This window comes from Haliotis rufescens, unplaced genomic scaffold (assembly GCF_023055435.1).
Source record: "Haliotis rufescens isolate VD_foot unplaced genomic scaffold, xgHalRufe1.0.p SCAF_41, whole genome shotgun sequence".
Lineage (NCBI taxonomy): Eukaryota > Metazoa > Mollusca > Gastropoda > Lepetellida > Haliotidae > Haliotis > Haliotis rufescens.
Genome location: NW_025964124.1, coordinates 2,163,931 through 2,176,386, shown reverse-complemented (window position 1 = coordinate 2,176,386; position 12,456 = coordinate 2,163,931). Strand labels below are relative to the sequence as shown.

General features: G+C 43.4%; 1 protein-coding gene across 4 annotated transcripts in view; it reads right to left on the bottom strand.

Annotated features, from left to right (window-relative positions):
- Positions 1–1,084: 1,084 nt before the first annotated feature.
- Positions 1,085–12,456, bottom strand: part of LOC124125294 — a 32,255-nt gene continuing 20,883 nt past the window's right edge. For 2 of the 4 annotated variants that reach the window (XM_048382761.1, XM_048382762.1), the window contains exons 2-3: positions 3,948–4,108; positions 1,085–3,069 (exon numbers count right to left, since the gene is read on the bottom strand). In XM_048382761.1, the coding sequence (XP_048238718.1) occupies positions 2,920–3,069; positions 3,948–4,108 (311 nt within the window). In that variant the 3' untranslated portion in view covers positions 1,085–2,919. Of the gene's footprint in view, positions 3,070–3,931; positions 4,109–12,456 lie in introns of all 4 variants that reach the window. The other 2 variants (XR_007218168.1, XM_048382763.1) reach the window with 2 other exon arrangements.

Sequence of the window (12,456 nt, the reverse complement as noted above, 5' to 3'; positions counted from 1 at the left end):
CTTACATTGTTACTGGGTGTGTCCTACATTGTTACTGGGTGTGTCCTACATTGTTACTGGGTGTGTCCTGCATTGTTACTTGGTGTGTCCTACATCGTTACTGGGTGTGTCCTGCATTGTTACTGGGTGTGTCCTACATTGTTACTGGGTGTGTCCTGCATTGTTACTGGGTGTGTCCTACATTGTTACTGGGTGTGTCCTGCATTGTTACTGGGTGTGTCCTACATTGTTACTGGGTATGTCCTGCATTGTTACAGGGTGTGTCCTGCATTGTTACAGGGTGTGTCCTGCATTGTTACTGGGTGTGTCCTACATTGTTACTGGGTGTGTCCTACATTGTTACTGGGTGTGTCCTGCATTGTTACTGGGTGTGTCCTACATTGTTACTGGGTATGTCCTGCATTGTTACTGGGTGTGTCCTACATTGTTACCGGGTGTGTCCTACATTGTTACTGGATGTGTCCTACATTGTTACTGGGTGTGTCCTACATTGTTACTGGGTATGTCCTGCATTGTTACAGGGTGTGTCCTGCATTGTTACAGGGTGTGTCCTGCATTGTTACTGGGTGTGTCCTACATTGTTACTGGGTGTGTCCTACATTGTTACAGGGTATGTCCTACACCCACCCACACACACACACACACACACACACGGATAGAGAGACACACACACACTCACACAGACAGACACACACACACACACACACACACATACTGAAATGAAAAAAGATTGGCTTCATCCCCTTCTGTAGACGACGTATTCCCGCTCTTATCACAAGTACTGCATCAATGCTAGTGTAGAGGGCTTACGTGTTACTGTGGATATTGCAACTAAACAATACTAAGAGCGTGTCAGAGTGTCAACATCGAAATCAAGTAGGACCTCACGGGCATGGAGGAATTGCATGGTCCACGTGCAAAGTGTTTGGTGGGTTCGGGAGTTAGGTTTTGGTTCCGAAACCCTTCTCTCTGGCAGTCATTGTTCACATCAGATCTTTCTTCTGACGGCGATCATAACATTTAGATTTCAAGAAGCCCTACTTTGTCAGGATAGTATATAATATAACAGTAAAAAAGCAGTATGCAAAGGCTAAGTCGTTTTATTTTGCCAGGTGATCATCAACTTTCAAATATACTGATTCGCCAGCAACAATGATTCTTCTAAGGAATCCCTAACAATGTCGGACATTCTTTAAACTGCGACTCTGTTGACCGCCCGTGTACAGTTCTGCGCCACCTGGTGGCCGTATTGAACAGGGGCTTGACACCACTTGGTGGCCGTATTGAACAGGGGCTTGACACCACCTGGTGGCCGTATTGAACAGGGGCTTGACACCACCTGATGGCCGTATCGAACAGGGGCTTGACACCACCTGATGGCCGTATCGAACGGGGGCTTGACACCACCTGGTGGCCGTATTGAACAGGGGCTTGACACCACCTGGTCGCCGTATTGACCAGGGGCTTGACACCACCTGGTGGCCGTATTGAACAGGGGCTTGACACCACCTGGTGGCCGTATTGAACAGGGGCTTGACACCACCTGGTGGCCGTATTGAACAGGGGCTTGACACCACCTGATGGCCGTATCGAACAGGGGCTTGACACCACCTGATGGCCGTATCGAACAGGGGCTTGACACCACCTGATGGCCGTATCGAACAGGGGCTTGACACCACCTGATGGCCGTATCGAACAGGGGCTTGACACCACCTGATGGCCGTATCGAACAGGGGCTTGATACCATCTGAAGGCCGTATTGAACAGATGCTTGACACCACCTAATGGCTGTATTGAACAGGGGCTTGACACCACCTGATGGCCGTATCGAATAGGGGCTTCACGCCATCTTAGTTTTAACCTGTTTTTCAATCGCCTTTTGACAAATAAAGAGAAGTGCGAGGCCGACCCGTCACTGCGTGTATGCTGCCAAGATGACATTACATGTTTTGCGGGGAGGCCTAGACCTGGGTTAACTGGCAACTTCAGTCATATCAAGTAAATCCACGTTATCACTGCGTGTATGCTGCCAAGATGACATTAAATGTTTTACGGGGAGGCCTAGACCTGGGTTAACTGGCAACGTCAGTCATATCAAGTAAATCTACGTTATCCCTGCTTTTAATACTGGTAGGATGACATTACATGTTTTGCGGGGAGGCCTAGACCTGGGTTAACTGGCAACGTCAGTCATATCAAGTAAATCCACGTTATCCGTAAAATGTAAACACTTTAATATATCAAGCAATAAGCGCACACCTCAATTACACTTGGCATTAGTTACAACATGTAGTTCTAGACAAAATATCAACACCAGCCAAATTGTCTGGCACCAACAGTTTCGATATGTCGTCCTCCTCTAGCTCTTCCGACGTAACATGAGAGAAGTACTTTTACAATCGCATTAAAGCAACTTAGTCAATGTTTACTGGACATTTAGAACCTCAGGGAATGATCAGTCTCAGTAATAAGCCGACACAAATTCCGCAGGGTGCAAACGACAAAATAGTGATGAAAAATACATGAATGGATCACCGAAAACAGTGCTGACACCAGGTGTTCGTGCCAAGAGTAGGCAGGTCGTGCCAAGAGTAGGCAGGTCGTGACAAGAGTAGGCAGGTCGTGACAAGAGTAGGCAGGTCGTGACAAGAGTAGGCAGGTCCTGCTAACTGGAAGCACCTGCCACTTACATCATTTCAATTAAAAAGTAATTGTCTGTCTGTTGCCTGACGCCGTACCCAGCAACACCATTAATCTCATCCAGCAAGGAACACGCACCATCAACTGCGCATGCGTGTGAGGACCACGTGGCTTAAAGTGAGTTTATGTACAGTAGAGTGTGACGTCATGGCATGTATACACAATATGTACAGTGTCTATGTACAAGACTCGGGCACAGGTCTGTCGTTCACTCCAGCCTCATTCTGACAGCGATATCTTCCTCCCGGAAGCAGCTGACGTGGCAGCGACATCTATCGTGGTGTACTGTGTAGATGGAGCTGCTCTCCGGACATCAGCATCCGGGTTCTGCTGCTGCACCTCCACCTCGATGTAGTTGAGAGTCTTTGTCTGAAACAGCAACAGACTCAAACAACAACAGACCCAAACAACAATAGACACAAACAACAATAGACTCAAACAACAACAGACTCAAACAACAATAAACTCAAACAACAACAGACGGAAACAACAATAGACTCAAACAACAACAGACTCAAACAACAATAGACTCCAACAACAACAGACTCAAACAACAATAGACTCAAACAACAACAGACTCAAACAACAATAAACTCAAACAACAACAGACGGAAACAACAATAGACTCAAACAGCAACAGACTCCAACAACAACAGACTCAAACAACAACAGACTCCAACAACAATAGACGCAAACAACAACAGATTCAAACAACAATAGACGCAAACAACAACAGACTCAAACAACAATAGACTCAAACAACCACAGACGGAAACAACAATAGACTCAAACAGCAACAGACTCCAACAACAACAGAGGGAAACAACAATAGACTCAAACAACAATAGACTCAAACAACAACAGACGGAAACAACAATAGACTCAAACAGCAACAGACTCAAACAACAATAGACTCAAACAACAACAGACGGAAACAACAATAGACTCAAACAGCAACAGACTCGAACAACAACAGACTCAAACCACAACATACTCAAACAACAATAGACACAAACAATAATAGACACAAACAACAATAGACACAAACAACAGATTCAGGCCTGAAACTTGGTGAGATGGTTGGGTTGGGTTATAACATATTTGTTGATGACATTTTGATCAGAATTCAAATATGGCTGCCAGTGGCCATATTGGAAAAAAAAAGAAGTGCAAACTATGCATAGAGCCACTGCTGTGGGATTGGCTGTGCTTACGAGAACTATCGGCCTACCTTGGGAGCCGCCTACCTCTGGCTTTGCTGAAATCTCTGACACCATAGTTGGACCGGAAGCGTCGTCATCAATCTCGATCTCGTCATACTCTCGCGGCCGCCTCTTTGGTGGTGTTTGGTTGGGCTTGAGATCTTCCTCTTTCACCTCGTCGTACGGGTGAGTCCGCGGCGTCTTAGCTACAACACACAACAGGCCAGGTAAAAATCACAGGTAACAATTACAGGTAAAGTGAGATGCGAGTCGAGTTCCTTTGTTGTTAAACGCCGCACTAAGATGATCCAAGTTCCGACCTCTGATGCGCACGTACAATCTCTGTAAGGTGATCACTGTGCACACAGGTCGGTGCACATCGCTTTGAGGTAAATGTTCTACTCAGAACGAGTTAAAGTATATCCACAACTGAAAGGCCGGATGTTGCACTATCAACAAGCTGTGGGAGAGAGCTCAGCTATTCTCATATGGTAAACTCTAGAGTTCTTTAACTTCTTGCGAGTTGTGTATATTGTACAGTAAACTACGGTTATAACGAACACGCTTATAATGAACTGGCGGATATAGCGAACTTACTTTTTAGTCCAGACTATTTGCTGTAGTTATGCTGTTTTTATGCTTATAACGAACTACGGTTATAACGAATTAAAAATAGTAGTCCCTTTGAGTTCGTTATAACCGAAGCTTACTGTTATGTCAATGTTAGCAAGAGGATTCGGCACAGTTGTGTCACACTGATAGAGTGAGCGAGTATTGTTTTACGCCGCTTTTAGCAATATACCAGCAATATAACGACGGGGGATACCAGAAATGAGCTTCACACATTGTACCCATGTCGGGAATCGAACCCGGGCCTTCGAGCGAACGCTTCGAGCGAACGAGCTTGTGACGAGCGAACGCTTCAGCCACCAGGCTATAGCCCCACCACATTGAGTGAGTGAGTGTGGTTCTACGCCGCTTTTAGCAATACTCCAGCAAATATCAAGGCGGGTGAACCCAGAAATGAGCCCAGCCAGATTTATAGAAACTTGTACAAATAACACTCAATGCACAGTATGAGACCCGTGACGATCCGGGGTAGAAAAGGTCTTCAGCAACCCATGCTTGCCGTAAAAGGTGACTATGCTTGTTGTAGGAGGCGACTAACGCGATCGGCTGGTCAGGCTCGCTGACTTGGTTCATGCATGTCATCGTATCCTAATTACGTGGATCGATGCTCATGATACCAATCACTGGATTGCCAGGTCCAGACTCGATTATTTACAGACCGCCGTCATATAGCTGGAATATTGCTGGGTGCGGCGTTAAACACCAACAACAATAAATAAACAAACAAAACACAGTATGACCACTTTAGAAGAAGAAGAAGAAGAAGAAGAAGTATTATCTTTATGATAAGCATGGAAGTTGTGAGAATAATCTGTTAGATTTCATGTCCCGTTATTTATCAAGCCTGGAAGTTGGCCTCGGGAGACACGTGAAACTGAATCTAGGCAGTTGCGGAAGTTGCGGAAGTTCACGTGCCGTATTCCTGCCTGCATGTGAACGATGTATCCATGATTGCTATTACAAAACACAAGTATAGTAAACTACGGTTATAACGAACACGCTTATAACGAATTGACGGATATAACGAACTTACTTTTTGGTCCCGACTACTTGCTGTAGTTATGCTGTATATGTGCATATAACGAACTACGGTTATAACGAACTAAAAGTAGAAGTCCCTTTGAGTTCGTTATATCCGTATTTCGACAAGAAGAACAAACAACGGCTTGTCTCTCCCTGCAGGGGTTTGAGAGAGTTTTAAATACGACCGTTTATCTCTTGGTGCCATTACGCTAAGCATGTTAAATACATATAACATATGTCAACCTCTTTAAAGGGATCTACATTCACTAGATATTCTGTATATTTATTTCATTTTATCCACTGACATTATTAATAGATTTTATCCATCTTAGTTTGATTGCTGGGGGACTTGATTCCTTGTTCGTGTATTTTTTATCTATATCTGATCACATTATTGTCCTAGCGTTCCGGATATTTCAATAACAGTTGTTCTATAATTATTCCTCATATGGTCAGGACGAAATTCAGGAAGTTGTTTATAAGATCTCCTATTTTATATGATATAAATATTTTCTGTTATTTTGTTTTTATTTCCACTGATTTGAAACATTCCCCACGTTTATACTTTTCTCAGTAAATGTAGTAAATAATGTTTGAAGTAATATTTAAACGTCCATTGTACCCCCTGAATACACGTATCGCCCAATCTGGGTTTATAGTACATTCCTGGTGTCCCCTGCCGTGGCATTGCTGGAATATTGATAAAAGCGGCGTAAAACCATACTCACTCACTCACTCACTCACTGGGTATATAGTATGACACATTTTCATCTTCAGTAAAACGAGAGACGGGAGTGCACGTGCACCGTGACGATCTGAGAGAGATCAGGAAACAATGTCACGAGACGTGAACATACCATAGAAAATGAACCGGAAGTGACAACTTCGGAAAAGAAACGCAAGAGGCCGGATGCAAATGGAGGGGTGGGATCGTCCGGGAATATCTCTGTTAACGTTGAAACGGAGAAAACCACCCCGGCCCCTATCCCTGCTGCACCACGCCCGGTACAGAAGGCCAGGCCGCCCAAAGTGAAGAAGGCTCCACCAGTCGCCGCCATGGAGATCCAGGAGAGCCTACCCATCCACCCTCCGCCCCCAACAGCAGCATTGGAACTCGCTCCCCTCGAATCCAGAGGGGAGGAGCCCTTTCGCACGCCTGTAGGGACAGGACACGGAAGGAAGAAGAGAAAGAGGAAAAGTATCTTCTCCCCTGCCCCCCCCCCCCCCCCCCCCCCCTCCCATCACCACCTACAAGCAAGACAACGGAAACCCAGACCGCACAAGGTCCACCCTAACCCCGGCTTCTAGCATGAGAGCGGCAAGGTCTACCCAAGCAACTGCCCACGCCCACCCATGGTGTTGGTGCAGTACTGGGGAGAAGAAAGGTTTAAACATGAAATCCACATCTACCAGGATCTCTCGGATTTCCTGGTCGACTGCGATCTTCAAGTCAGCCCCCTCCTCATCACCCACGCCTGACCCCCCACCCCCACCCCCCACCACCTAAGCCAAGCTTTTCCATATTATTAATATTTTTTTTACCCCCCCCCCCCCCCTCTCCCCCCCAGCCAAACCCCCCCCCCCCCTAGATTATCATTTTAGGTTTACATAATTTCCATTTTTTGGGGTCGCACTTCTTATTTATTCATTACGCTTTTTTTCCCCCTATTTAGTATAAGTGCTTCCCCGTGTGCGAGATACGCTAAATGTAATTTATTACATGCGGAAAGTGCACGTTAAATCCCCGAATGAACGAACGAATGTAGTTGCTGTAGTTGTTGCAGTTGTTGTTGTCAGGTAGCGGTCTTCCTGATCCAGATACATAACTACTGACGAACTGACGGAGAGACAGTCATTTGACACACGTACTGACGGAGAGACACACACATTTGACACACATACTTACGGAGAGACAGATACATTTGACATACGTACTGACGGAGAGACAGATACATTTGACACACGTACTGACGGAGAGACAGATACATTTGACACACGTACTGACGGAGAGACAGATACATTTGACACACGTACTGACGGAGAGACAGATACATTTGACACGCATACTGACGGAGAGACAGATACATTTGACACACGTACTGACGGAGAGACAGATACATTTGACACACGTACTGACGGAGAGACAGATACATTTGACAAACATACTGACGGAGAGACAGATACTCACTGATGGAAAGACAGGCAGACTCGACACACGTACTGACAGAGAGACAGACATTTGACACACGTACTGACGGAGAGACACACACATTTGACACACATACTTACGGAGAGACAGATACATTTGACATCCGTACTGACGGAGAGACAGATACATTTGACATACGTACTGACGGAGAGACAGATACATTTGACATACGTACTGACGGAGAGACAGTCATTTGACACACGTACTGACGGAGAGACAGATACATTTGACACACATACTTACGGAGAGACAGATACATTTGACATACGTACTGACGGAGAGACAGATACATTTGACACACGTACTGACGGAGAGACAGATACATTTGACAAACATACTGACGGAGAGACAGATACATTTGACATACTCACTGATGGAAAGACAGGCAGACTCGACACACGTACTGACAGAGAGACAGACATTTGACACACGTACTGACAGAGAGACAGACATTTGACACAAGTACTGACGGAGAGACAGACATTTGACAGACGTACTGACGGAGAGACAGACATTTGACACACGTACTGACGGAGAGACAGACAGATTCCACACAGGTACTGACGGAGAGACAGGCAGATTCGACACACGTACTGACGGAGAAACAGACACATTTGACAGACGTACTGACGGAGAGACAGACATTTGACACACGTACTGACGGAGAGACACACACATTTGACACACGTACTGACGGAGAGACAGACACATTTGACACACGTACTTACGGGGGCACAGACACATTTGACACGCGTACTGACGGAGAGACAGACATTTGACACACGTACTGACGGAGAGACACACACATTTGACACACGTACTGACGGAGAGACAGACACATTTGACACACGTACTGACGGAGAGACACACACATTTGACACACGTACTGACGGAGAGACACACACATTTGACACAAGTACTGACGGAGAGACACACACATTTGACATACGTACTGACGGAGAGACACACACATTTGACACACGTACTGACGGAGAGACACACACATTTGACACACGTACTGACGGAGAGACACACACATTTGACACAAGTACTGACGGAGAGACACACACATTTGACACACGTGCTGACGGGGGGACAGACACGTTTGACACACGAACTGACGGAGAGACAGACACATTTGACACACGTACTGACGGAGAGACACACACATTTGACATACGTACTGACGGAGAAACAGATACATTTGACACACGTACTGACGGAGAGACACACACATTTGACATACGTACTGACGGAGAGACACACCCATTTGACACGCGTACTGACGGAGAGACAGATACATTTGACACGCGTACTGACGGAGAGACAGACACATTTGACACACGTACTGACGGAGAGACACACACATTTGACACACGTACTGACGGAGAGACACACACATTTGACACACGTCCTGACGGAGAGACAGACACATTTGACACACGTGCTGACGGGGGGACTAACTGATCAGACTAGTGAGCTGACACGCTCCGCCTAGCGCAGCTCGGCACTGACTCCCGTTAGTCCCTGTTCTTTGTATATCGAGGTGATATCTACTTGTAGTCACTAGCATAAATAACAGAGTGACACAGCTGTGAACACAGCAGGGGACGCACAAACCCGCCACCCCGTCTACTCCACGCACTGGCCTCTCAAGAGTGAGTTGTACACGCAGTGTAGCAGAGTTGCTCATTTCCATCAGAATCGGTCTTCAGCAACCAATGCTTGCCGTAAAAGGCGACTATGCTTGTCGTAAAAGGCGACTAATGGGATCGGGTGGTCAGGTTCGCTGACTTGGTTGATGCATGTCATCGATCTCAATTGCGTGGATCGATGTTCATGCTGTCAATCACTGGATTGTCTGGTCCAGACTCGATTATTTACAGACCGCCGTCATATAGCTGGAATATTGCTGAGTGCGGCGTAAAACAACAAACCAACCAACCAACCATATGCAGTGTTGACACGCATCAGGCAGTCAATGGCGAGGTGTTGCATTGCATTTGTTGGCGCTCAAAAGTTTATACACTTGGTTTATAAAGAACATATTCCCAGCACTTGGTTTATAAACAACGTATTCCCAGAACTTGGTTTACAAACTACATATACCCAACACATGGTTAACAAACTATACTGACCGCCAAAAGAAATTCAACCATAGAAACATATAGAGAAGTATGAACGTTAAGATGAGATGTGTCCAATGTGTACAGCGTAATGACAAAACTAACAATCAAGTCAAAGAAGTTTATTGTACAAAAGGCCACCGGCCCATATACAAGAAAGAGTTACGCATGTAGATACAATTACATTTGTTACACATTGGGATATACACGTTGTTTGATTAATTCATTTCTTTTGGCTAATGCATGCTTAATATAAAGAGAAAGATTTAATATATTTGATTCGTTCTTTGTCGTCAGCATAACTACAAAGGCGTTTATCGGTGACATTGCTATTAAATAATCTTTTATATATTTCTTTCGGAGATCATTGTAAAATGGACAGACAAACACAAAATGAATTTCATTTTCTATCTCTAGCTTACACAATGGACACATTCTTTTTAATTTTTCAATGGACAGTTTTCTTCCTTCATTTACAAATAGGTCTAGCAAACCAAGTCGATATCTAATTAACTGTTTTCTTAAGTTTTCCGTAGTGAGTACTGATAAATATATTTCTGGTTGAAGTAAAGTCTTGAAAGTTTTGTAATATTCATAACGCGAACTATCCTCTAAAGTGGAGTGCCATTCTTGGTAAAACATATTTATAGACCGATTCCGAAATTCATTAAGAAACATATTTACATTTCCAACTGACTGACATAACCATATAAAACCAAAACCATGCGAAAATAAAAGATTTCTTATATGCGATGTCCAAGTATTCTTTCCCGTGTTATCTAAATGTAGAAGCATGTTATAGGCTAATTTGGGGAGACGTTGTTCATGCATATGAAGAATTTTAAACCAGTATTTTAAACATCTGATCTGAGAATTAATATATAATGGGTATCTACCACATTCACCATAAACCATGCAATTTGGTGTAGAAGATCCGACACAAAGAAACTTTTTACATGCTAATAAATGAACCTTCTCTAAACAGTCATAACGTTGAAATCCCCATACTTCAGAACCATACAATAAAATTGGTTGTATCTGGGTATCGAAAAGCTTAAAGAAGATATTAGGTGACATCGATCCCACTTTATGAGAAATAGACATTACACTTATTAAAGCTTTCTTTGCACGCAAGGACAAGTCAAGGGCACATTTTTTCCAATTCATTGTGTGTGAGAACCAGATTCCTAAATATGTGTAGTGATCTACTATATTGACTAACTGACCATCGAATGACCATCTCTCTTTCGACGCTATTGGACCACCTTTTCTGAAGATCACAATTTTAGTTTTTTCCAAGTTTACGAATAATTTCCATTCTTTGGTGTACGTACTTAAAATATTTAATTGCCTTTGAAGACCGACAACAGTATCTGACACTAAAATGACATCATCTGCGAAAAGTAGCATTAGTATTTCTATCCAATCTGGGAACATTTGGATACCATGTTTACCACTGGCAGCTATTTCATAATATAATTCATTAATGAAAAATGAAAATAAGATCGGACTCAAAATACAGCCTTGTCTTAAGCCCAAAGGACAATCAAAGAAATCTGTTAAACTATCCCCACAACGAACACATGATCTCACATTAGAATACATTGATTTTAGAATAGTAAACATTTTCCCACGTAAACCAGCTTTTCGTAGACATGTCCATAGCTTAAAGCGATTGACAGAATCAAAAGCCTTTTTAAAATCTACAAATGCTACATACAGTTTATGCTTACGCCGTGACAAGGTTTTTTGAATAAGTGCATATAGTGTAAATACATGATCTACGGTGGAATAACTTTTTCTGAAGCCAGCTTGAAATTCAGGAATCTTATCACGCATGGTCGCCCATTTAGAAATTCTATTGTTTAATATTGTAGTAAATACTTTTCCTAAAATGCTCATTAATGAAATGCCTCTATAGTTATCTGGGTCACTCCTGTCTCCTTTTTTATGCAGGGGGATTATTATAGAACATGACCAATTGCTTGGGAAAACACCATTTTCAAATAGCTTATTAAAACATTTGCAAAGAAAAGGCATAACTTCAAACTTAGAACACTTCAACATTTCGATAACTACATCATCAGGACCAGCTGCTTTTCCCTTCTTGAGGTGATTTATCGCATCTAATATTTCGTTTTCAACAATGGGTGAATCTAGCAGAACTTCATCAACATCCGTGTAGCTTTCACTAAAATCATTTTGCATATCATCAGTTGCCATAGTGAATATTGCATCATTTGAAAAAACCTTCTTAAAATGACTAAGCCACTGCGACTTTGTTATGTCATCTGTAGCAGAAGATCTATTCTTAAGAGATCGTACTTGTTTCCAGAACGCTGAAGGGTCGTTAATAGACTTTTTCAGTTTGTTTTGTCTATGTCTACGCATATCGAATTTGTATTTCCGACAGCAACCTTTATATTTATTCCTGCTTTCGCAATATTTTTTTCTGTCAAGACTAGTACGGGTTGTTCTAAATCTTCGCAGCGCTTTGCGGGCGTTACGCCTTGCGATTCTACATCCAGTATTAAAAGTTTTAGTTTTATCCATGTTCAGTTTAAAT